Source organism: Hyperolius riggenbachi, chromosome 8 (genome assembly GCF_040937935.1).
Source record: "Hyperolius riggenbachi isolate aHypRig1 chromosome 8, aHypRig1.pri, whole genome shotgun sequence".
Taxonomy (NCBI): Eukaryota; Metazoa; Chordata; class Amphibia; order Anura; family Hyperoliidae; genus Hyperolius; species Hyperolius riggenbachi.
This window is the reverse complement of record NC_090653.1, coordinates 44617626-44645360: the sequence shown is the minus strand read 5'-3', so window position 1 is coordinate 44645360 and position 27735 is coordinate 44617626. Positions and strand designations below refer to the sequence as shown.

The window sequence follows — 27735 nt, the reverse complement described above, 5'->3', positions numbered from 1 at the left end:
ATGAGGATGCTAACCAGGCAATCCAAAAGTTTAAATCACTATTACTTTTCTTGTTGATAAATGATCATTCCCCAGTTTACCTGACTCTTATTTGGTACACACAAAATTTGGTACACAAAAAGGAAGTTGCAGGGCATGCTGGGTTGTCCTTTTTTGCTTCTCAATTTCCCATCAGACTTAACTAATGCAGCCGGATTGGCTGAAGCCTCTTTCCCTCCTGTTTTTCCCTCCCACACCTCTGTTCCTCTCTGATTGGCCAATATTTCTCAAGCTGAGACAATGCACTTTCTATAGTGGAGGGCATGCAAATCAGGCAGAGGAGAGTAAGGGAGGAAATTACATTAGGATTGGCCACATTTAACAAGGGAAATGCTAAGAAGGATTTTATCTTTTTACTGTGGAAAAATCACTAAAATCAAAACATGGACAGTGCAATACATATGTTATGTATGTAGAGCAAGTATTTATCTACTTATATATGTGTTTTTTTTCCTGAGATAGTATGGCTGACAGCTCCCCTTTAAAGTACTCCTGACCTTGTTTTTAGTTAAAATGTTTTAAATGCTGTATATCTGGGCTGTTCAACCGCCTTAAGACAGACAATTGAATTGATCACTCATTTTAAATGGCGTTAGGACTTTATTGAATACTTAAGTATAAAAATCTGTCCCAACTCTTGGATAGCTGGGATTAACCCTACTTTACCACCTCAGGCAGAGTCACTATAATTAAGATGATGGTGCTGCTAGTGGCGTACCTAGAGGGGTGCAGGCATGGCTGTACCCCCCATGCTCTTTGCTGCCTGTTGCCGACCCTCGCCCAGTGGCAGTGACGTACTCCCTGCTGGACAGGAAGTATGCCACTGGGATTCCCGGCTTCCCCGTCTTATTTGTGTTATTCCACGCATGTGCACTGCCGCCAACAAATTATTTTTTTTTTGCGTTGCCCATTGACTTCCATTCATTCTGTGACTGCTGCATCATCGCAAAAGCTGCATGGTAACATGCTGTTGACTTTGCGGCAGGTCGGCAGCAAATAAGAAGCTTCCAAGGCAACGTGGTTAGTGTACTAGGCCCCATGCACTTTCTTTGCTGTTGCGTTACCCTGCATGCAGAAAGGGCAACGCAACGCAAAGAAAGTGGCCAAGTATAAAAGGAGCCTCAATGTAATATGAAAAAATATCGACATGCGGGCTTTCTGGGGTCCCACCACTGGAACGAGACTGCAGAAGTGGATGGCTTTCCCCTGCCGAGGTGGAGTACTCCAATTTATTTTGCTACATGTACATGTACCCTTTAAAGAGAACCCGAGGTGTGTTTGAAGAATGTTATCTGCATACAGAGGCTGGATCTGCCTATACAGCCCAGCCTCTGTTGCTATCCCAAACCCCCCTAAGGTCCCCCTGCACTCTGCAATCCCTCATAAATCACAGCCGGGCTGTGCGGGCTGTGTTTACATCTGTAGTGTCAGTCTCGGCTGCTTCCTACATAGCCCTGGTCTCCTGCAGCTTAATGGGACATGCTGCAAGAGAGTGGAGCTAGGTAAGAGTTTGTTTGGCCAGTGCAGCATGCTCCTCTCTCCTTGTGTGTCCATGTGACCATATAATGCAATGTACATCATATAAGCTACAGTATGTATGCATTGTGTATAGCGTGAATTACCCAAAATATGCAACGTGACCACTTGGGCCGGATTTACAACTCAGAGGCCTGTAGACACAAGCCTTCTGGCATCCTAAACTCCACCCCTGAACAAAGGCAACACCCCCAAGTAAAAATAGTTTAAACTCTTATTCCTGCCTTATGTCAATGAACTGAATTTTACACTGTAATGACACTGTAATCACTGTCTCATATCATCCTTAATGAAATGAGACAAAAATTAGGGTCATAGTGCCCGAGGTTAGTGATAGGAAGCAGGGATTAGATTGTAAGCTCCTGAGGTCAGAGATCTAAGGAGGAGGGCCGCTTCTCACACATAAGGCGCCTGTAGGCACATGCCTACATTGCCTTAAAGGAGTGGTCCAAGGAGAAAAAAAAAGAAATCCATTTACCTCGGGCTTCCTCCAGCCCCCGGCAACCGACCTGTGCCCTCACCGCAGCTCCGTTGGCTCCCGTCCCGGTCCCCTCCGGTGCAGAGGTCGACCTCGCCAGGTCGGCATCTTTCTCCATCCTGCTGCGTTCCACTGTGCGGCTCACTGAGTCGCAAGGACGTCATCCAGACTGTTCTGCGCAGGTGCAGTCCAGATGACGTCAGCTCAGTGCGGCTCTGAAAGCTGCTCGCTCAGGCGCAGTTGGAATCTAAACAATTGTTTGTACTTTATTAATTACAACAAACATTACAACATTTATGTGGGGAAAAGGGGGCGGGGAGGTGGTGCTGAAGCAAGAAGAGATGTCCAAATGATTTTTAAAACAGTCCATATGTTTTAATGAACCATCACATGTACATATGAGCAAGTTTAAAGTTGACTGGAAGGGAGAGGAATGTTGCTTATCTCACCGTGGAAATGTTACTTGCCTGGTTGCCATACTGATCCTCTGTCCTCTTCCTCCGATGCCTTCTTGCTTACCTGTACCTGCAGGCACTAGGAACTGAGTGATTCGAACTGTCAAGTCTTCCTCCAGAAACACTACTCCATCCTGGTTTGGGGTGTATGTTGCAAAAATAACGTAACCATGTCCACTGAAACAAATGAAGAGACTGCCTTCTTCCTACTCAACAGTGCCCCCTAATGATCATCAAATGCAGTAGTGGCACTGGATGGAACCAGTATAAGTGTTCAGATCCCTCGGGTCCTGGTGCCTGCAGGAGGCTGTCTGGGGCAGACTCCAAGAGGTTGAGGTGGGAATAATGGATGAGTCTCGTTTGCAGTTCTTGTTTCCTTGTTATTTGAAAGAAGTCATATGTAATGTTATGATTAGCATATTTCTAACATATCCTCTTATTCACAGACTGGTACACATATGATACCCCAGGGGAAGTGTCGCGGGAATTTAGCTCCTCCCTGAGTGAAACCATTGAATCTTCAGACCCCAACAGATTTGCAGGTGAGAAAAAGATCTCATCAGTAGTCCTCATTAGTATTGTTCTGCAGTTAGATCATAACATTTCCAGATACAATACAATACAATAACATTTGTGAAGCGCTTTTCTCCCATAGGACTCAAAGCGCATAGTTATGTCTCATATCAATCAAGATAAGGTTGCAGGCTGGACTGTGTTAAAGAGGAAATAGTCAGGTGTGTTCATAATGCCAGACTAAACAGGTGGCTTTTCAATTCGGACTTAAATACTTCCAGGGATGGAGCTGTCCTGATTAGGTGTGGCAGGGAGTCGAAATTACCAAAAATACACCGGAGAAACCCAGCAAGATTGACAAGGATATACATAAACGGATAAACAGAGTCTCCAAAGGTTTTCAGGTGGACTCTGGGGGTGACCAAGGTGTTGCATCCTTTCGATCTAAGATTGTTGGGGAAGGGGTGGGGGTGATGCAGTTGCAACAAGTCCTTCAGGTATCCAGGGCGCAGATTCTGCAAGGATTTGAATGTCAATAAGCCAATCTTAAACAGAATTCTCCATTTTATGGGTAGCCAGTGTAGTGAGTAAAGGATTGGTGTTTTGTGGCAATGACGGGGTTGGCTGATTAACAGCCTTGCGGCAGCATTCTGTACTACTTGCAGGCAGTGCAGATTATTGACTTGATTTACCTAATGAAAATGAATATATCAGCAATATGGAAGAGAGAAAAGCGGGTTGGCACTACTGCAGGAGCGGGTATCTTGCGGTGGCGTTGCGGCAATCCCACTATCAGCCAAGCGTGCTCAGGTTATAAGGCATAAGCATAGTGTCAGAGGAGGCAGGAAGTAGAAGAAACCGGCACTGCTGGAAGCTGTATTTATTATCCAATATAAATAGTGGTGCATGCACATGCAATAAAACAGGCTGTAAGCGCTGTAGTACAAAATGCAAAAGTTCAAAATGCTGGTGGGGTACCTTGTGGTGCGGTGGGTGTCGGGTGCTTTAAGCCTGACGGCCATTTCGCGCACGTCTGCGCATCTACAGAGGCAGCCTCCGTAGATGCGCAGACGTGCGCGAAACGGCCGTCAGGCTTAAAGCACCCGACACTCACCGCACCACAAGGTACCCCACCAGCATTTTGAACTTTTGCATTTTGTACTACAGCGCTTACAGCCTGTTTTATTGCATGTGCATGCACCACTATTTATATTGGATAATAAATACAGCTTTCAGCAGTGCCGAAAATGAATATATGCATGGTTCATTCTATAGGAAGCTTGAGGTTAGGGATTAGGGTAGGTTATATGGGCTAATTAAGGTTTGGAGGGTAGGGTGGGTATCAAGAAGGACTGAATACCAGGCTGGGGGGTTAGAGTTAAGCAATAGGCATGAGGAATGTATTAAAGAGGAACTGTGGTGGTGAAAATATCATAATGAATAAAATTGCTTATTGTTTACAATGTTCATTTATAGAATACTAGCTGATTGCCCGGCGTTGCACGGGTAGGTATTTGGCTGGTGTCGGCTCCACCCACTTTTTCTAACCCTAACACACAATTACTCAATGACCAAGTTTGTGAGCTTTGCCATCTCTGGCATCAATAATTTGCATTGAAAGGAAAAATATGATTGGCAGTTTGTGGCTCCACCCCCTTTTCTGATTTTGAACCCCAGTCACCCAAAATGACCAACTGTACCAGGTTTGAGGCCTGTGCCATTAGCAGTGCAAGAATGGCAGCAATTAAATATTCCCCTTGAAAAGCAATAGGTGAAGTTTTATTCACTTTTGTAGGCTCCACCCACTTTTCTGAATATAAATCCCAGTCACCCAGTGACCAACTGTGCAAAGTTTAAGAACCTTGCAATTAATAGTGTAAGAATGGCTGCAGTTTACATTTTCCTAGTGAAATTTGTATTTGTCTCCATCCACTGATGACCCGGCGTTGCCCGGGTATGTATTTGACTGGTGGTGGCTCCACCCACTTTTTGTAACCCTAGCGCACAAACACTCAATGACCAAGTTTATGAGCTTTGGGGTCCTTGGCATCAATAATTTGTATATTCCCTTAGAAATCAGATTGGCTGTTTGTGGCTCCGCCTCTCTCCAGCATTTGAACCCCAGTCACCCAATGGCCAACTGTAGCAGGTTTGAGGCATCTGCTATTAACAGTGTAAAAATGGCAGCAATTTAAAGATTCCCCTTGAAAATCAACAGGTGAATTTTGATTGGCTATTATAGGCTCCACCCACTTCCCTGAATATTAATCTCAGCCACCCAGTGACCATCTGGGCAAAGTTTGGGATCCCTGCCATAAACATTGTAAGAGAGACTGCAGTCTACATTTTCCCAGTGAAATTTGTTTTTGGCTCCGCTCACTTTTTGTAACCAGGTCAAACAGTCACTCAGTGACCAAGTTTGTGAGCTTTGGGGTCCTTGGCATCAATAATTTGTATTTTCCCAAGAAACAAAACTGTTTGTGGCTCTGTCCCCTTTTCTGAATTTGAACCCCAATGACTAACTGTACCAGGTTTGAGGCTTGTGCCATTAACAGTGCAAGAATGGCAGCGATTTTAATATTCCCCTTGAAAATCAACAGGTGATTTTGATTGGCTTTCTTAGGCTCCACCCACTTTTCTGAATATTAATCCCAGTCACCCAGTAACCAGTTGTGCAAAGTTTGAGAACCCTGCCATTAACAGTGAAGAAGGGCTGCAGTTTACAATTTCCCAGAAAAATCTGTTTTTGTAACCTTGACACACAGTCACTACTCAATGACCAAGTTTGTGAGCTTTTGGGTTCCTGGCATCAAAATTGTGTGAATGGAAGCAGTTTATCCAGAAAAGCAAATCTGATTGGCTTTTTGCGGCTTTTTGAACCTCAGTCACTTGATGACCGATTGTAGCAGGTTTGAGACCTCTGCCATTAACAGTGTAAGAATGACAGCAGTTTCAATATTCCCCTTGAAAATCAATAGGTGAATTTTGATTGGCTCTTGTAGGCTCCACCTACTTTTCCGAATATTAATCCTAGTCCCCCAGTGACCAACTGTGTCAAGTTTGAGAACCCTGCCATTAACAGTGTAAGAATAGCTGCAATTTATACTTTCCCATGTAAAAAGTTAGTTGTTTTTGGCTCTGCCTACTATTTTTAACCTTGACATACAGTCACTCAATGACCAAGTTTATGAGCTGTGGGGTCTTTGGCATCAATAAGTTGCATTTTACCATTGAAATTAAACAAATCTGATTAGCTGTTTTTGGCTTGCTCCCTTTTCAGAATTTAAAGGGATACTGTAGGGGGGTCGGGGGAAAATGAGTTGAACTTACCTGGGGCTTCTAATGGTCCCCCGCAGACAACCTGTGCCTGCGCAGCCACTCGCCGATGCTCCGGCCCCGCCTCCGGTTCACTTCTGTAATTTCTGACTTTAGCACAAGCCCAGTATGGTCTGTGCCTGCGTAGTACGCTCCTGGTGACATCAGGGGAAGCGAGGACACGGCAACGCAGGCGCAGGGGTTTTCTGACTATAAAGTCGGAAATTCCAGAAGTGAGCCAGAGGTGGGGCCGGAGCATCGGTGAGTGGCTGCGCGGGCACAGGATGTCTGCGGGGGACCATTACAAGCCACGGGTAAGTTCAACTCATTTTCTCCCGACCCCCCTACAGTATTCCTTTAAACCCCAGTCTCCCAGCGACTGACTGTACCAGATTTGAGGCCTCTGCCATTAAGAGTGTATGAATGGCAGCTATGTAATTATTCCCCTTGAAAATCAAAAGGTGAATTTTGATTGGCTGCTGTAGGCTCCATCCACTTTCCTGAATATTAGTCCCAGTGGCCAACTGTGCCAAGTTTGAGAACCCTGCCAATAACAGAATGGCTGAAATAAATCTAAAAAATCTGATTGGCTGTTTGTGGCTCCACCTCTTTAGTGAATTTGGACCCCAGTCACCCAATAACTAACTGTATCAGGTTTGAGGCCTCTGCCATTAACAGTGTCAGAATGGTAGCAATGTAAATATTCCCCTTGAAAATCAATAGGTGAATTTTGATTGGCTCTTGTAGGCTCCACCTACTTTTCCGAATATTAATCCCAGTCCCCCAGTGACCAACTGTGTCAAGTTTGAGAACCCTGCCATTAACAGTGTAAGAATAGCTGCAATTTATACTTTCCCATGTAAAAAGTTAGTTGTTTTTGGCTCTGCCTACTATTTTTAACCTTGACATACAGTCACTCAATGACCAAGTTTATGAGCTGTGGGGTCTTTGGCATCAATAAGTTGCATTTTACCATTGAAATTAAACAAATCTGATTAGCTGTTTTTGGCTTGCTCCCTTTTCAGAATTTAAAGGGATACTGTAGGGGGGTCGGGGGAAAATGAGTTGAACTTACCTGGGGCTTCTAATGGTCCCCCGCAGACAACCTGTGCCTGCGCAGCCACTCGCCGATGCTCCGGCCCCGCCTCCGGTTCACTTCTGTAATTTCTGACTTTAGCACAAGCCCAGTATGGTCTGTGCCTGCGTAGTACGCTCCTGGTGACATCAGGGGAAGCGAGGACACGGCAACGCAGGCGCAGGGGTTTTCTGACTATAAAGTCGGAAATTCCAGAAGTGAGCCAGAGGTGGGGCCGGAGCATCGGTGAGTGGCTGCGCGGGCACAGGATGTCTGCGGGGGACCATTACAAGCCACGGGTAAGTTCAACTCATTTTCTCCCGACCCCCCTACAGTATTCCTTTAAACCCCAGTCTCCCAGCGACTGACTGTACCAGATTTGAGGCCTCTGCCATTAACCACTTGAGGACCCACCCTTTACCCCCCCTTAAGGACCAGCGCTGTTTGTTTGGATCTGTGCTGGGTGGGCTCTGCAGCCCCCAGCACAGATCCGCGGCCACACAGAGCGATCAGATCGCCCCCCTTTTTTCCCCACTAGGGGGATGATGTGCAGGGGGGGTCTGATCGCTCCTACCTGCAGGCATGTTGCGGGGGGGGCACCTCAAAGCCCCCCCCGCGGCGACATTCTCCCCCCTCCCTCTCCTACCTGCTCCCCCCGGAGATCTGGGCTGCACAGGACGCTATCCGTCCTGTGCAGCCAGTGACAGGCTGTCTTCTGTCACATGGCGGCGATCCCCGGCCGCTGATTGGCCGGGGATCGCCGATCTGCCTTACGGCGCTGCTGCGCAGCAGCGCCGTACAAATGTAAACAAAGCGGATTATTTCCGCTTGTGTTTACATCTAGCCTGCGAGCCGCCATCGGCGGCCCGCAGGCTATTCACGGAGCCCCCCGCCGTGATTTGACAAGAAGCAGCCGCTCGCGCGAGCGGCTGCTTCTTGATTAATTAAGCTGCAGCTGGCGACGCAGTACTGCGTCGCTGGTCCTGCAGCTGCCACTTTGCCGACGCACGGTATAAGCGTGCGGTCGGCAAGTGGTTAAGAGTGTATGAATGGCAGCTATGTAATTATTCCCCTTGAAAATCAAAAGGTGAATTTTGATTGGCTGCTGTAGGCTCCATCCACTTTCCTGAATATTAGTCCCAGTGGCCAACTGTGCCAAGTTTGAGAACCCTGCCAATAACAGAATGGCTGAAATAAATCTAAAAAATCTGATTGGCTGTTTGTGGCTCCACCTCTTTAGTGAATTTGGACCCCAGTCACCCAATAACTAACTGTATCAGGTTTGAGGCCTCTGCCATTAACAGTGTCAGAATGGTAGCAATGTAAATATTCCCCTTGAAAATCAATAGGTGAATTTTGATTGGCTGTTTTAAGCTCCACCCACATTTCTGAATATTAATCCCAGTCACCCAGTGGCCAATTGTGTCAAATTTGGGAACCCTGCAATGTAAAAAATTAAGTTGTTGGCGCTGCACACTTTTTCTAACCTTGACATACAGTCACTCAATTATCTGCGATTGACCAAGTGAATCGAGAGTGAATGACCAAGTGCATCGAGAGAAGCGAGAATAATAGTCCAATAGTCATATTAGTATATTCTTGTTGTTTTAAGTTTACTATTTAACTGGTAGATTGGAAAAAATAATCTACCAACATACTAATGCGGTATTATTACCATGGGATGTCCACCCAATATTTGAAGACCAAATACCACGACTGCTCAGGGTTCTCTTATAGTTTTTCGATACTAGGGCCCATATGCAAATTTTTGCAACTATTTCAGTTGTAAAGTGTTGAACATTTATTTTAAACAACAAGTTGAAAAATTAACTCCTAAGAGAAAACTCAGGAGAAAAAGTTAATTGCATATGGGCCATACGTTGTTATGAATATTTGTCGGGGATACATATGTAATAATGACCTCTGATGCTTTGTATTATTTTTTTTTTGGTGGTTGAAATTCAATAAAAAAAATCATGTTAAAAAAAACCCAAAACCCTGACCCATGTCATTGTGACGTAAAAGTCTGGATGATGAAGCACCCAAACAGAGAAATAATGACCTTTTGCAGTATCCTTTTTTCAGGATTGTTTTTACAGCCAAATACAACAGTTCAATGTCTCTGACAGCCCAGATAAAGCACAGCTTTCAATTAGGAAAAAATAAAATAAAAATAAAAAAGGAACAGGCAAGTTCTAAGTTGCTACTAAATGTATACTGGTTTATGTCAACATCTAAAAAACAGCAAAATGTATGTGCATGCATGCACGTTTTACCATTCTTTAGTCATATCAACCCTCATTCTTGTGATCGAATTCCAAATGCATAGAGATCCATTGGCTTGGCATATCAGGCCATATGAACAAAAAAGGGATCCGCACCAGACCAGATTGAAGTAGAAAAAGGCTAATATATTTATTTGAAAAATCCACAGACAGTGCAATAAAATCACAGGATCAACTCACGCGTATCGGGCTTACCATCTGCCCTTAATCGTAGTTAAAAGTGAACCTGTATAAGGAGGAATTTATATGGAGCCAGGGAGGAAAAACTCCACCCCCGGGAACACACAAACTACTCCTTAAAGGAACATACACTCTCAGAAAACACTTGTACAAAAGCATTGCTATAATAACATTGAAAGAGATGTATAAAAAGTAACCACTGAATTAACAATATAAATATATGGACAAGAAAGAAGAGAACAAAAGCAGCACAAATACAATATAATGAACAGACATAACTCCTTATGCAATTAAGAAGAAGTGCATGTGCTGTCAATATGTGTAAACCAAGCTTAAATCCCACTTTTTTGTTTAAACCCTGTAGTGTGCGAGTACCCAATCGATGAATCCAAAAGGCTTCACGTTTTAGCAACAGTCTTTGGATATCGCAGCCTCTGATTGGACAAACCACCCGCTCCACCCCCTGAAACCTAAAAGCAGATAAATCCCCCCTGTGCACAGTTTCAAAGTGTTTGGATACAGCGGATTTACGAAAAGTGTTCCAATTTGTACCACAATAGTGCTCCGCTATACGCGCTCTCAAGTGGCGAGTAGTGCACCCCACATATTGTAGACAACAAGAAATGCAAGATATAACATAAATAGTACATTTCGTATTGCAATTTACATATTGTTTGATGGGAAAATTCTTATTGTATGCATAGGAGAATATTGAATTGCCTCTCTTGTTACACTGACAATAATTACATGTAGAGAAACCACAGGGGTATGAACCCACTGTGGCTAGCCACGTCGGAGTGCGAGAAATGTTAGGAGACCGAAAAAGACTGGGCGAAAGTATGGACCCTAAAGTCCGGGCCCTTCTAGCGGAGAAACGACACCCTCTATCCATAATTGGCCTGTTTACAGCTAGCTTTGCACAATAAAAATGCCCTTCAGGCAGGGAACACACTTGACTTTCATTTTTCCGCGCGCGTTTTTCTGCATACTTTTTCTACACACCAAGTGTGTTCTCATGCAGGAAAACGCGCACGTTTTTTTACAGCAGCTGATGTAATTGAGGCAGAAAACTGACAAAATGTGCAGAGTCATCATGCAGAATGTCAGTTTTTCTTCTGCACGCGAACAACACAGTAAAAGTGTGAACTAGCACATTGATTAACATGAGTTCTCAGTTTTTCTGTGCAGAAAACGCGTACGCAAACTGTCAAGTGTGTTCCTTACCTCAAAAATTGAAATAAATGAACACATAGAAAAGAATACCCTCCTCAGGTGGTCCCGGAACTTATTTTGACAGAGATCTAGGAACACACATTTGTCCTTGCAGCGCTGACTGTTGATAACGGCTGGATAGTGTAATGGGTAAGGGCTTTGACATAAGGAGACCTGGGTTAAAATCTTGGCTCTTTCTATTTCAGTAAGCCAGCATCTATTTGGTAAGGAGTTCTTGGGCGAGACTCCCTAACACTGCCTACCGAATGCTCTCTGCTAGGCTGTCACAAGTGCTTTGAGTCTGACAGGACAAAAGCGCTATACAAATACAGGAATTATTATTATTGTATGAAGTCCATCTTTGTAATCAAGCTCTAGCCTACAAAGCTCTGAAAACTGTTTACCCTAAAGGCCTGTGAAAGCTGGGTCAATCTGTACATTTCCTGAATATACTGGCACGTGCAAAGGAAATAAGGACGCGAGGAAAAATGGGCACCGGGTGAATGTGATATAAGTCTAAATGATAAATGCCTTTGTGAATTGGGTGCCAAATGAAAATGAACAAAATATTATACAATCCCTAACCTTAAAATCCCCCTTCCTGACGCCTAACCCTAAAACTCCCCTTTCTGATGCCTGACTCTAAAACTCCCCTTCCTGACACCTGATCCTAAACCCCCCTCCCTTCCTGACGCCTGACCCTAAAACCTCCCTTCCTGATGCCTAACCCTGAAACCCCCCTTTCCTGACGCCTGACCCTAAACCCCCCCAACCTGATACCTGACCCTAAAACCTCCCTACCTGATCCTAAAACTCCCTACCTCATACCTAACCCTAAAACCCGGTAGCAGAAAAAAAGAGCACCGGCTGAGGGTGGACAAAAAGGGTGCTGCCATAGACTTTAATGCAATTAAAGCAGAAAAAAGGGTGCCATGATAAATATCGTTAACAACATTAGAACATTAAAGTTTTTGAAGTATGTTATCGTTTTAGAAGCTTGCAACATTATAGTTTTTATCATTTTATTTTGTTTGTATGTACAGATTTTACATTATCAAAAATATTATCGTTTCTATGTGAAAAAGGGTTTTTCTGCAGATGGAGTGGTTAGGGTTAGGCAACACCAGGGGGAGTGGTTATGGTTAGGCACCACCAGGGGGGTGGTTAGGGTTGGGCACCATCGGGGGGGAGTGGTTAGGGTTAGGTGCCACCAGGGGAGTGGTTACATTTAGGCAGCACCAGGGGAGGGTTCTGTGTGAGAGTAGAGTTGGTTTAAACAGTATTGTTGAATTACGTATTATGATTTTTAACGTTAATATCTTTCCGTTATTATTTTCTGTATGCTTTAACAACAGTGTTTATCGTTAACCAAGTTTGACAACGATGTTTATTGTTATCAGATTTTGTTATCCACAGGCGCCATTTTCGTTATCCATCCGGGCCCTTTTTTTCACGGCGCCCTTTTTTGATGCGCGCCTAAAACCCCCACTCCTGACACCTAATCCTAAAACCCCCCCTACCTGACGCCTGCCCCTTAAACACCCCTTCCTGACTCATGACCCCAAACCCCCTTCCTGATGCCTAACCTTAAAACCCCCTTCCTAACCTTATAATTTTCAAAACAATAAATTTCAAAATGATAATTGTCAAAACATTATAAGGTACTAATTTTCAAAAAGATATTTATTGGGCGCCCAAATTTCTGCTTTTGGCACCCAATAGCCGATATTTGCATTACTGCCTATGGCAGCACCCAAATCCTCCATTAGCAGCAGGCGCAAAAATCTCCTGCTTCAATACTGGCCCCTATTCAATTAACTTTTTCAACTGTTTTAAAAATGAATTTTAAGCCACCAGCAAGCAAGAAAATACTAATAATTTTGATAGTACTTTTTCATCTAGCTGTTGGTATTTTTTCATTTGTCATGTACCGAAAAGTTGGTTTAAAGAAAGGATGAAATGTTATCTTCTAGGAGAAACCTCGGGAGAAAAAGTTAATTGAATAAGGTCCACTGTGTCTTTTTAAGTCTCTATATCATTTTCATCATATTCTATTGATAGAAAAAGATGATCGTCGACTGAGAATAATAAAAGGCGGCCCCATGAATATCTTCATCATCCTGGATGCCTCGCAAAGTGTTGGAGAAGAAAATTTCAATACTGCAAAGCAAGCCATTGAAGTGTTAATTGAGAAGGTATGTGTAACGATCGGTGTCAGCACACAGAGATAATCTGATTATTGGCGATCTGCAGTATCACCAAGAATACAGATTATACCTGATTATTGATGATCTGCAGAATCACCGATAATCCAAGTATAACTAACCTCTGGACACCTTTATAGTGTGAGTGTTTGGTGCAACAGTAATGACTTTGAGTAAGACCACCCGAGGAGCAGGTGGTTTCTGGCAGTACAGGCGATACTGCTTTTAGGGAAGTATAACAACCTTCCAGCAGCCTGAGACCTCCCAGTGGGCGGAGTCCCAGGGTGCGGGTAGGAAGGACCTGTGAGCAAGTGACACCTGAAGGTGGATGCCGCTAGCAGGTCTGGAGACTATCTCTTAAAGGGAGAGATAGCTCTCGAGGTCGGGCAAGCCAGGTCGGCAACACACAGACAGATAAAGTACAAAGACAGAAGACTGAATCGGTATCCAAGGCAGGCAGGGTCTGGCAACAGGTAATCAGATATACGTAGGTACCGAATCAGAAAGCAGAGGGATAGTCAGGAATGCAAAAGGTCATAACAGATATGAACAAGGCCTAGTCTTGGGTATTAGGTCCGTGGTCTCTACACCCGGGAACTAGTCTGGAATATAATATGATGGTAAAGAGTATCCCTAGATTTGGGTGTGAGGTCCGTGGTCTCGACACCCTGGAACTAGTCTGAAGTATAACAGAATGATAACACACAGTTCCTAATCTTGGGTGTGAGGTCCGTGGTCTCGACACCCTGGAACTAGTCTGAAGTATAACAGAATGATAACACACAGTTCCTAATCTTGGGTGTGAGGTCCGTGGTCTCGACACCCTGGAACTAGTCTGAAGTATAACAGAATGATGACACAGAGTTCCTAATCTTGGGTGTGAGGTCCGTGGTCTCGACACCCTGGAACTAGTCTGAAGTATAACAGAATGATACACAGAAGTCATCTGGCTCAGTGTGAATTCCCAGGTCCTCCTGGTTCTAACACACTGTTGGATCTGACTACGGTCTGAGTGCTTCCACGTAAGTGTTCGCAACGGCAGACAACCTGAGACTGGCCAGAAGTGACTAAATATAGAGCAGCGCTCTCCGGCGCCGCCCATCAGCGATCAACCAATAGTCACTTGCCTTGAGGTCAGCTGACCAACCTGGTCAGCTGATCCCTCCTTGCTTGCCATAAAGGTTCTGCCTCTCAGCGCGCGCGTATTCCTCAGCCTGTGTGAACTAACAGACCCAGCACAACCAGACGCAAGCTGCTGCGGACAAACCGCCATGCTGGACGTGGAATCAGCCGCCTTGCCGGCAGTACACGCGGCGGCTTTTCCGCGTTTCCTCACAGTATGAAATCTTGAGCTCAAAGTGAACCAGAGAAGAAGCACCCTTATGTATTTCACCATATATATCACTGGCAGTGGCGTAGCAATAGGGGGTGCAGAGGTTGCAACCGCATTGGGGCCCTTGGGCTAGAGGGGCCCCAAGAGGTCCACCCATTAAACACAGTATTAGCTCTTTATTGGTGCTGTGCTGATAATATTCACTTCTATAGATGCTTTGAATAGTAGGGATCATTAATACACGGTTTTCTATCCCCTTCTTGCACTTCTGACACTGTGGCTGTCATTGATTAGTTTTGGTGTGCCGTATCAATTGCTACGGATATAGTGCTTGGGGTGCCCCAATGTAAAACTTGCAATGGGGCCCACAGCTTCATAGCTACGCCACAGATCACTGGGAACATTAGAGCAAACACCTACCCTGCTCTCTGTTTCATTCTTCACTGCTCAGCCTGCTTCTAATCAGCCCTGATAAAATCCCAAATGAGCATTCAGTCTGGCTTTGCTCAGGAATCATTATAGTGGAGTCTGTCTTCTCTGATGTCTTTTCAAGCCCAAGCCTGCCCCCTTCTGGCTCTGCTTTCCTGTTCTGTATACCTGCAGCATCACAGAGAGCTGTGATGAGATAAGAGGAGCTGCTAATGTAAGGGTATATTGAAAAATGTTTGTTTTTTTTAAATCCATATTTGTTAGTCATAAGAGGTTTTTTAGAAATGTTGATTTCAATTTGCAAACAGTCCACTAAGTAATATGCTTTTCTGATTAACTGTGTTTTGCATGGAGTTTTAGTAAAAAAAAACCCACAAAAAACAGCACACCAGAGCGGCGAAAATACCAGGTATAGTGTTTATTTTGTAAAATCTATCAGGGGATATGTTTATTTTGTGCCAATGCATTCATCTCTGGTTTCCTTTAAAAAACAATTTGTTTAGAATAATGTGGAAGGGGTATAGAAATTTGGCAGGAGGTGGTGGTGGGGCTATTGCTATGGTTGGCTATACATGATACAACCAAATCATGATTATGGTCGATTGTAAAGAAAAAAATTGATTTTTAATTTGGTGTATGATATGACTATGACTGTATATGTATGACTTTCAAACAATATAATCAAGGGAGTAAAAACAATTCTAAATGTATTCATTGGAAAAAAAAATTAAAAAAATTAAAACTAGTGATGATCGTAATATGCTAATTACAATTGTGCAAAATATTGCAATATTTTTGCAGTTACAGCCATACAAAATTACAATTTGGACATTCAACTGATTTTGTGTAATCCATTCATAATTCCACGTAATTTTTTGGTCATTTTGTGCTGACTTTAGCAGTCAATAGAAAAGCCCCCAAAATGGCTATGTATGTTAAGGGGAAAGGTAGGAATAAGACCTTTTTTTTTTTTTTTCAAAAAGACCTTGTAGTTTTTGAGAAAATTGATTTTAAAAATGCAAAGGAAAAGGATTCTTAAATTCCCAAAAATGACAGTTTAGAAATAATTTTTTTCTCGAAAACTTCAAGGTCTTTTTGAAAAAATTTTTTTTTTGTCTTGTTCCAACTATTTTCTCCAAATTACATGAAATTGCGTAATTACGGCTCCTGATTATGTTTACAAATGAAATTAATCACGATTTTACCCGAAATTTCAAATTATGATTTCGTATAGTAATTGCGAATTACCATGCAAAATTATGATTATGCAAAATTTGTGCTCATCACTAATTAAAACCGGTGTAACCTGTAGTTTGCACTTGTCAGTGAGAAAACTTGTATGTTTTTTCAAACGCAAATTTCCAGACACAATGTGTGTTTTTGTGGGTATTTTGTGCAAAATACACTATGCAGGTATTTTTGTTCTACTACCAGATAATACACAGTATTCCTAGTCTGGGGTGTGAGATCCGTGGTCTCTACACCCTGGAACTGGTCTAATGAATAACACAGATGATACACAGTATTCCTAGTCTGGGGTGTGAGGTCCGTGGTCTCTACACCCTGGAACTGGTCTAATGAATAACACAGATAATACACAGTAAACTGGCTAAGTGTGGATTCCCAGGTCCACCTGGTTCCACCACACTGAAAGATCTGACTAGGTCTGAGTGCTAACACATAGGCATTCGCAACGCCAGACAACCAGCAACTGAAGAGCAAGAGATATATATATAGTGAAGCGCTCCCCAGCGCCGCCCAGCTCCCATCAACCAATCAACCAATCAAGTGCTGAGCTGGGATCAGCTGACCGCCTCGATCAGCTGACCCTTCTCCTACTGTCAGAAGGTGCGGCGGATTCTCCGCAATTCGTCACAGGCGGTAAATTAACTGCTTGTCAGCGGCTCCTGTCCACTGGCCAGGTGCTTACTGGCGCTCGGTAGGGGTGGTGGACCGGTGGCAGTTGCTGTACTCAGATGCAAACATGAGATGGTCTTTGACCACCGGTTAATACCGCCGCATCTCAAAGGCGTCACGTCCGGTGTTCTCAAATGCTTCTATTCTCGAAACAGGATCACACTTACTCCAACACACTGGCCTCTTCTTTCAGGACCAGTTCACCGGGGCCAGGCTCCAGCAGGTACGCCACTCCTGCAATACACTGTATATGAACAAAGAACGGAGACGGCACACTAATGGCTCCGCAATGCAACTGTATTTGGCAAATGGTGAGACAAAAGATAGAAAAAAGGGGAGTCGGCACTACAGCTCACTCTGCGTATAATAGAGGGCAGGGGCGTAAAAATAGACCCTGCAATGGATGCCTCCGCAGGAGGGCCCAGAAGCCACAGGGGGCCCGTGGGGGGAAAAGTTTGAGAGACTGACAGCTAAGGGCATGGAGAGAAAAACCGTATTCTGCTCTCGCACCATTGTTATATTGACTGTATGTGTTCACAACGAAGATAAGGACTCATGCACACTTTGGAATTTGTACAGTGTCCCTGCTCCTTAGGGTTCGTAAAAAACATCTGTCTCTCACTGCTGCAAAGTTCCAATGACTTCATGTGCAACCTTACAAACAAAGGAGTCACATTTTGAAAAAAAGTTGTAGACTTTCCCTTTTCAGCAATCACTCTGAAAGGATTCCTAGATTCTTATCACACAGGCTAATGACCTTATGGCTCTGATTACTTTTACAACACAGTGGAGTGGAGATTGATGTCTTACTGTTGATGCTTCATTGAGAGCTTTTTGTCTCATACTGAGCATGGGTATGTGTAAAAATACACCCCAAAACACATTGTACTACTTCTCCTGAGTACGGCAATACCACATGTGTGGCACTTTTTTGCACCCTAACTGCTCTAAGGGGCCCAGAGTCCAATGAGTACCTTTAGGCTTTACAGGGGTGCTCACAATTTAGCACCCCGCCCACTTGCCAGGACAGTTAACAAACCCCACAAATGACCCCATTTTGGAAAGAATACACAACAAGGTATTCCATGAGGGTAATGGTGAGGTCATTGAAAATTTTATTTTTTGTCACAAGTTAACGGAAAATGACACTTTGTTAAAAAAAAAAAAAAAAAAAAAAATTCTGCTAACTTGTGACAAAAACTAAAATCTTTTATGAACTCACCGTGCACCTCACATAATACTTTAGGGTGTCCTCTTTCCAAAATGGGGTCATTTGTGGAGTCTGTCCTGGCATTTTAGGGTCTCTGCAATCATTACATGTATGGCCAGTATTAGGAGTTTCTGCTATACTCCTTATATTGGGTATACAAGTAATGCACTCTGGGCTGAAAGGAAAAATGAACGGCAAACATACCTTGCTCCCCATCAATGGCAGATCTTCCTCCACATCAATGGCAGTGATAACCTCAGGAGAGAGACACCCCGTGCCGCGTACGTTAAAAAGGGGCAGGGGAGGACTGGCCAGGGGGGACGGGGGGAGATTTCCCCCCAGGCTGCCTCTCATTTAGTGATTTAGGGCTGGCACTGTGCCTGGTGAATTCAGGTTTTTGTATAAGGCAATGTGAAACACAAGGCTGAATGAGGGAAATAAATGCCCAATTACAGAGCAATTGCAGGACGGGCAAGCTAGTAAGTATACACAGCATGATACAGAGCAGAGACTTGCCTGCAGGGTCCGTGGGAAAAAAAATCTGTCTGGTCTCTCACCATTGTTAACTGCATGTGCACAGCTACATAAGATATTGTCTAGGTTGAAAAGTTTTCGACAGTCCCTAGACTCCAGAAGGGCTGCTTGCAGGACTTGTGTAAGTGATAGAAACCCTAACCGTTGTAACTCAAAATGTATTATGTGCCCCCCGGAGCCAGTGCATTCATACTTTACCTGTCACGCTGTCCCTCGAGTGTCCTTGCTGTATTTCCCACGTGACTACCGACATATAGCACGTGGGGCACGTGTGTGATGTCATTTGGGCTGGGGCTGCCGTGAAAACGGGCCTCTAGTTTGTGTTTTCCCCCCAGGCCAAAAGGTCCCAGTCCTCCCCTGAAAAGGGGCGATGGGAAAAAAGGGCGCCGGGTTTTTAACGATAAACATGGATTACGTTTAAAAATGTATTTCGTTTAAAAGTAATGTTTTTAAACGTTATAAATCATTAAATAATGTGTATTAAATCGGCAATTGTAAAAACGTTAATCTTTCGTTTAAATAATGAAACGCATAATAACGTTTAAAAAAAAAATTACTAAGTAACCCTCCCTGTACCTACCCCTAACCCCTAGACCCCCCTGTTGATGCCTAAACCTAAGACCCCCCCTGTTGGTGCCTAAGTAACCCTCCCTGTACCTACCCCTAACCCCTAGACCCCCCTGTTGGTGCCTAAACCTAAGACCCCCCTTTTGGTGCCTAAACCTAAGACCCCCCTGTTGGTGCCTAAACCTAAGACCCCCCTGTTGGTGCCTAAACCTAAGACCCCCCTGTTATTTTTTTCGTTTAAAAATAATGTTTAAAAAAAAAAGTAATGTTTTTCGTTTAAAAATAATGTTTGGAAAAAATATTGTACTGGTTTTCGTTTAAAAATAATATTTAAAAATGTATAAATCATTAAATAATGTGTAATCATGAGAAACAGTAATAAAACATTAAGTCTCCGGGCGCCGCTTTTAAAACGTTAGTTTTCTCCGGCGCCCTTTTTTCCTACCGGGCGCCCATTAAACGATATTTATTATAGAAGTGAATGGCGGCGCCCGATTTGTCCACTAGCCTCAGGCGCCCGAATTTACTGTTTCCCCCCGTGCCACCCTGCACTCAGGGTGAGCCACCAACTTATGTGACTGGGCCTCAGAACTTTAGTATACAGCATTATGCCTGTAGGATACAGCAATATGCCTGCCAATAGAGATGACTCTGTGTGGCATTAAAGCATCATCATCGGCCCAAATCACATATAAACCGGGGGTGTCCACACTCAAGGGAAATTCAAACATGCCGTCTTATATCGCCAATCCAGGACAGATCAGCAATATCAAGCATGGAAACCGATCCTTCTTCCCACTTTTATGCTTACCCGTTTGGTCTTCAAGCTTACCTCTCCTCTCCCTGCGACAATGTGCAAAAGACCACTGAGTGTGTGCCTACTCCTGTGTCTGGAGTTCCCTAGGTTCTAATAGTGTACCTGCTCGTGGTACCTCTCAAAACACGGCCCTACGCATAGGCCAGGCTGGTCAGGACAGCGGGGACAATAAAAACTGGTGTCATTCCTTCTTCCAGTCCTGCTGCAGACACGACAACGTTTTCTTCGGATGCGTTGACCTGGGGCACACGGAATCTGATAGGCGTAATGCCTACCATGCAGTCGGCTAGTTGCATCTGGGGGGGGGCCTGGCACCTCCTGGATACAGGATGTCCAGAATGATCTGTTCCTGAAATTGGAGGAAAGATCCAGTTCTCCCAGCCTTACTGTAGAGAACAAAGCTGTTGTAAACTGCCAATTGAATCAGATAAAAAGACACTTTCTTATACCAGCGTCTTGTTTTCCGGGTCATTAAATAGGGCGCTAACCTCTGGTCATTGAAGTCCACCCCTCCCATGTTGACATTATATTCGTGGACGACAAGGGGCTTTTCAATGACCTTAGTTGCCCGTGTAATTTGGACTGTCGTGTCTGTGTGAATGGTGGACAGAAAGTAAACGTCCCTCTTGTCCCTCCATTTCACCGCGAGCAGGTCTTCAGTACGCAAGGCAGCCCTCTGCCCCCGTTCAAGTCTGGTGGTAATGAGCCGTTGGGGGAAGCCCTGGCGACTAGGCCGCGCAGTGCCACAGCATCGGATTCCTTCTAACTTTAAGTGCTGAAAGAGGGCCACACTTGTGTAATAATTGTCCACAAAAAGATGGTACCCCTTCTGGAACAAGGGTGACACCAAGTCCCACACAACCTTTCCACTGCTCCCCAGGTAGTCAGGGCATCCGACCGGCTCCAATTTTGAGTCTTTTCCCTCATAGACCCTAAAACGACATGTATAGCCTGTGGCCCTTTCACAGAGCTTATACAGTTTCACCCCATACCGGGCACGCTTGCTTGGGATGTACTGTTTGATGCCAAGGCGCCCGGTAAAGCGTAAGAGGGACTCGTCTACGCAGATGTTCTGTTCAGGGATATAAGCATCTGCAAATGTTGAGGACAGGTGGTCTATGAGGGGCCGAATTTTGTGGAGCCGGTCATAAGCAGGGTCTCCCCTTTCAAGACAGGTTTCGTCGTCGTTGAAGTGCAGGAAGCGCAGGATGGACTCAAATCGTGTCCTGGACATGGCAGCAGGGTACAAGGGAACATGATGTACTGGGTTCGTAGACCAATACGACCGCAATACATTTTGTTTCATTAGTCCCAAGTGAAGGATAAGGGCCAAAAAGATTTTAATGTCGGAAACTTGGACTGGTTTCCACCCGAAAGGCTGGGCATACATGCTCTCCGGGTGCTCGGTGATGAATTGTGTGGCTTTACGGTTGGTCTCAACCACAATTAAGTCCAAGAGAACCTGGGTGATGAACAGCTGCAAAAAGTCTAGGGCCGTTCCTAGATGAGCTGTCGCCACCTGGACTCCAGACTGGGCGGTGAAAGGGGGCACTACGGGTGCGGCGGAATCAGGGGATTGCCAATCTGGTTGTGCCAGCACCTCTGGGAGTCTATGGGTACTACGGGCCCGTCTTCTTCTTGGTGGCTGCGACGGGGGTACTACTGCACTTGCCACCGTACCAGTTTCAACTTCCATACTGACGCTCACCACTTCGCCAGGGTCTACGGAAGCACTGGCACTAAGTCCAGGAGATGCTGCGCTGCTGGTGCCTGCCTCACCAAGAAAACTATCAACAGCGCTAGCACCACCCTGCTGCCCTTGAGGCGGATCCTGCGCCACCTGCGGTCTAACGACTTGGGGTCTGGTACGCCTGGCTCTAGCCGGGACCATAGCCTCGTCATCACTATCGGTCAGGGAACCACTGCTTTCTACAGGTTCAAATTCGGACCCGGAAGATTCGACGGATGATTCTTCCCAAAAGAACTCATCCGACTGGTCCATGTACCTGTATACCTCGTCATCGGAAAGCCCCCTTCTTGCCATTTTGGATTGCTAAATTTATGGGGTTTTCCTCCGAGACTACCCAGAAAAAAAGAGCACCTACCTAGCAAAAAGGGAGTATTTGAGAGGTATTGGGGTTGGTGGGAAGTGGGGTCTCAGAGGCAATCAAACAATCACGGGACAATCAAATACAATTACAGCACAATCGACTCCAATCACAGCACAATCAAATCTGATGCACTCGGAAAGGTGATGGGGGGAGGGTGGGAAGTGGGGTCTCAGGCAATCAAACAATCACGGGGCAATCGAAGCCGATCACGGGACAATCAAATACAATCGACTCCAATCACAGCACAAGCAAATCTGATGCACTCGGAAGGTGGTGGTTGGAGGTGGTGGGGGGGAGGGTGGGGTTGGGTGTGGTGGGGGGGAGGGTGGGGTTGGGTGTGGTGGGAAGTGGGGTCTCAGGCAATCAAACAATCACGGGGCAATCGAAGCCGATCACGGGACAATCAAATACAATTACAGCACAATCGAATCCAATCACAGCCCAATCAAATCTGATGCACTCGGAAGGTGATGGGGGGAGGGTGGGATTGGGTGTGGCGGGAAGTGGGGTCTCAGGCAATCAAACAATCACGGGGCAATCGAAGCCGATCACAGGACAATCAAATACAATTACAGCACAATCGAATCCAATCACAGCCCAATCAAATCTGATGCACTCGGAAGGTGATGGGGGGAGGGTGGGATTGGGTGTGGCGGGAAGTGGGGTCTCAGGCAATCAAACAATCACGGGGCAATCGAAGTCGATCACGGGACAATCAAATACAATCGACTCCAATCACAGCACAAGCAAATCTGATGCACTCGGAAGGTGGTGGTTGGAGGTGGTGGGGGGGAGGGTGGGGTTGGGTGTGGTGGGAAGTGGGGTCTCAGGCAATCAAACAATCACGGGGCAATCAAAGCCGATCACGGGACAATCAAATACAATTACAGCACAATCGAATCCAATCACAGCCCAATCAAATCTGATGCACTCGGAAGGTGATGGGGGGAGGGTGGGATTGGGTGTGGCGGGAAGTGGGGTCTCAGGCAATCAAACAATCACGGGGCAATCGAAGTCGATCACGGGACAATCAAATACAATCGACTCCAATCACAGCACAAGCAAATCTGATGCACTCGGAAGGTGGTGGGGGGGGGAGGGTGGGGTTGGGTGTGGTGGGGGGGAGGGGGGGGTTGGGTGTGGTGGGAAGTGGGGTCTCAGGCAATCAAACAATCACGGGACAATCGAAGCAGATCATGGGACAATCAAATACAATCGCAGCACAATCAAATACAAGCGCAGCACAATCAAATACAAGCGTAGCACAGTCAAATACAATGCACTTGGACGGTGATTAGGGGGGGGGTCTGAGGGCGATTTGAGGGGGTGGGGGGTTGATCAGGAGCCTGCACGGGGCAGACTGAGTCCTGATCTGATGAGAGGCAGACACAGGGGGTTACTGATCAAAGATCAGTTAGTGATTGCTGGGGAGGACAGATGTAAACAAAGAGCAGGGGATGTAATCAGAAGGGGGGTATGAGGGCAATCGAGGGCCTGGGCAGGTGATCGGTTACCCCCGCGGGGCAGTTAGGGTCTGCTCTGATGGGTGGGGGTGCTGAGGGGTGATGGACAGGTGATAGACAGGTGATCAGAGGGGGATCAGAGGGGGATCAGAGGGTAAGGTAGCTGTATACAGATGTATACAGTATACAGGGGGGTAGTCTGGGATGGGGTCTGGGGGTGATCTAAAGGTAGGGGGGGGGATCAGGGGTGACTAGGAGGCAGTTAGGGACCTAAACTAAGAAACTGTGTCGCTAGTTAGTGGCAGGTGGGGGGGGGGGTGGGGGTTTTATAGGGGTGCAAGGGTGCTGGGCAGGGGTCTGCTGGGGTGATCAGGGGGGGTATGAGGCCTGGGGTGGGTGATCAATGGGCTGCTGTGGCAAAAAAACGCTGTGTGATGGATACTTACAATATGCTTCCTCCTCGCTAGTGGTCTCTGCAACAATGAGACCACGAGGCGAGGAGGAAGCATGTATAAGGCACTTTGTTTACTTAACAAAGTGCCTTATACTTTTTGATTGGTGGATCCCAGAGATCCCTCCGCTCGCCGGGGCTGCTAAGTGCCCGGCGAGCAGAGGCACAATGCCGGGCTTCCGACTCCCGGCGGAGGATCGCGTCACTGATGACGCGATCGCTCCGCCCATGCCCCTACAAGGACCGCCGCCATTTGTCAATGCGGCGGTCCTTGCGGGGTGCACTTCCCGGCCGCCATTTGTGCATACGGCGGTCGGGAAGTAGTTAATAACCAGGCTGTTTTATGTGTTTTATTTTGCTGCCTGAAAAAGTTAATTTTTAAGCATGGAAGTGGCAGCTTTTGTCTTGTCAGTACCTTGTCAGGAATATAGTAAACATCACGGATAAGCAAATTACAGCCATAAAAGTTTTCCTGGCACAGTACATTTTTCTACATATTTCTGAGAGCAGAGGGAGAGAGAAAAGTCAATATAGTTCTTTTTTTTTTATTTAGGGACACTTAATAGACTGCAACTGAGCAGAGACAACAAAACATTCAATCTATTTTCTATTTGTTTAAATATAAAATAAAATCCTGTGATGTCTAAAAAAAAGTCATTTTTAGGAGAAGGAGGATAAATGCAATTGTTTATCTCATCAGTTTATTTTCACCTCGGGTTCACTTTAAGTGTGAGTAATTTCATTGGCTTCCATTGGGTTTTTCTAAGTTGTAATGTGAATTCAGAGGTGGGAAAATGCATGCTATTTTGACAAACCTGAATCCTGCCTTAGGCTGCTTACACACTAAGACGTTACAGGCGCACGTTAGTGCGCCTGTAACGCTCCTCCAACGCACAGCAATGTAACACAAGTGGGCTGTTCACACAGCCCACGTTGCATTACATGTAACGCTGCACGTTCTCCGGAAAGTGCAGCATGCTACGGCGTTGGAGCGGCTATAGCCGCGTTAGACTGTTTGCACATGCTCAGTGGGGGCGGAGAGGAGGGGGCGAGAGCCAGCTACAGTAGCCGCGCACATGGCTACTTAATATTCACTGCACTGGCGGCCGCTGATTGGCCGGCGGGACCACGTGATTGGACGGTCTCGCTCCGCATCACGTGGTCCCGCTGGCCAATCAGCGCCACTCTGGGAGACATTATAGGAATCGAGCCGCCTGACGCGGCTCACTCTACCGTCCTCACTTGCAGCACCATACGTTGTGTTAGGTGCACGTTATGCGACCTTAACGTAGCACCTAACGCAACGTCTTGGTGTGCAAGTAGCCTTAAAGGACCACTATCACAAAAAACAGTAAAATTTAAAATACATGTAAAAACATACACATAAGAAGTGCATTTCTCCCAGAGTCAAATGAACAATACATTACTTTTCTCCAATGTTGCTGCCACCTACAGTAGGTAGTAAAAATCTGACAGAGCGGACCGGTTTTGGACTAGTCCCAGGGGCATAGCAATAGGGGTTGCAGAGGTTGCGACCTCATTGGGCCCTTGGGCCAGAGGGGCACCGAAGGGCCCTCCCTCAACTGCAGTATTAGCTCTCTATTGGTCATGTGCTCATAATAATCACTTCTATAGATACTTTGAACAGCAGTAATCATTAACAAACTGTTCCCCATCCCCTTCTTGCACCTCTGACACTGTAGTTGCCATTGGCAGGTTTTGGTGCACCGTATCAATTATTATGTATAGAGTGCTTGCAGGGACCCATTGTAAAACTTGCATTGGGCATACCTCCCAACTTTTTGAGATGAGAAAGAGGGACACTTAAGCCACACCCATGTCACACCCCTGATCACGCCCCTAGTCACACTTACCATAAAGATTTCATAAGAAAAATATGTTGTTTTATAATTCAAACCACACTGGTCCTTTCTATCCTGGTTCATTTTCCTTCATATTAACATTTTAAAATTAGTAATATATCAATCTAAAGGATGGAAATAAAGTTTAGAGTCAATCAAACACATTTTTAGTAGATAAATATATATATTTACATAGAAAGAGGGACAAAGTCCTGAAAGAAGGACAAATGAGGGGGAAAGAGGGACAGAGGGACAGGGCTCCCAAAGAGGGACTGTCCCTCCAAAAGAGGGACAGTTGGGAGCTATGGCATTGGGGCCCACAACTCCTTAGCTACGCCACTGACTAGTCCATCTCCTTATGGGGGATTCTCAGCATGGCCTTTATTCTTTATAAAGACAAAAGGATTTATACAAAGTTGCTAGCCAGCCTTGCTGCTCGCTGCATGCTATTTTGACAGTTAAATGGAGCAACTGGTATTCACTATGTGCTTCTGTAATGTAATAAAACCCCGAGAACCCCCATTAGGAGATGGGCTAGTCCTCCAAAACCTGTCAGATTTCTACTGCCTATTGTAATTGACAGCAACATAGGAGAAAAGTAATTTATAGTGCATGTTACTCTGGAAGAACATGCTTCTTATTTGTATGTGTTTACATGTATTTAACATTTTATGATTTTCGCCATAGTGGTCCTTTAACCTCCCAGGCAGTATGACTATTTCTGGATTTTAGGGTCTTTTTAAAAGGTTTCAGACTCTAAAATCAGGAAATAATCGTGCTGCCAGAATGCCAGCAGCACGGTGGTGTAGTGGTTAGCGCTCTCTCCCTTGCAGCGCTGGGTCCCTGGGTCGAATCCAAGCCAGGTCAACAACTGCAAGGAGTTTGTATGTTTTCCCCGTGTCTGTGTGGGTTTCCTCCAGGAACTCCAGTTTCCTCCCACATCTCAAAAACATACAGATAAGTTAACTGGCTTCCCCCCAAAAAATTGGCCCTACATGCACTACACGATACATAGATATGACTATAGTAGGGACTAGATCGTGAGTCCCTCTGAGGGACAGTTAGTGACAAGACAATATTCTCTGTACAGCGCTGCGTGATATGTTGGTGCTATATCAATACTTAAATAAATAAAATAAATCCCCTGCTCTCACTCACCTCCCTGGGCTCCAGCGCTGCAATTTTTCCTCCAGGTGGCGCTGTAACTCTTTGGAGAGATCAATGACGGCGATCTCACCAGAGTGTTTCAGAGCCTTGGAGGACAGGAAGGAGAACAGCTACCGACGTCTGGATCCCCCCGGGAGTTGAGTAAAAGCTCATACGTAATACACTGCATAGATCTCCTGGCGGCTAGCCCGAGCTCTCAGTTTGGGATTACCGCTAGGGAGGTTAAGGTGGCCATACACAATTCAATTTTAGAAATGTTTTTTGATCAGAAAAATCCAATCAAGTATTCTGCTTGATGCAATAAATCGAAAAATTGGGGCAATGTACTGTACAGTAAATGATCGATTTTACTGAAAATCCAGGAAAAATGACCAAATAATCAACAAATGGTAAATTTGCTATGTGTGCTCTGCAACTGATACTTGCCGTGTCCATGTAATTGAGGTGCTAGGAAATTTGGGCGCAGGGTAAAGCCTTCAAACATCCTACCCTTCTTCTGTAAAAAACCCGGCAGCATGAATTACTATTCCCCCTCCATGCCGCAGCGGACTCTGGGATAAGACGTAATTTTCAGAAATTTTA

General features: G+C 45.3%; 1 protein-coding gene across 1 annotated transcript in view; it reads left to right on the top strand.

The window, feature by feature from the left end:
• Window positions 1-27735, top strand: part of LOC137528777 (complement factor B-like) — a 134084-nt gene that overhangs the window by 32522 nt on the left and 73827 nt on the right. Inside the window, exons 5-6 of the mRNA XM_068250348.1 lie at window positions 2955-3050; window positions 13150-13283. Of these exons, the coding sequence (XP_068106449.1) occupies window positions 2955-3050; window positions 13150-13283 (230 nt within the window). The remainder of the gene's footprint in view (window positions 1-2954; window positions 3051-13149; window positions 13284-27735) is intronic.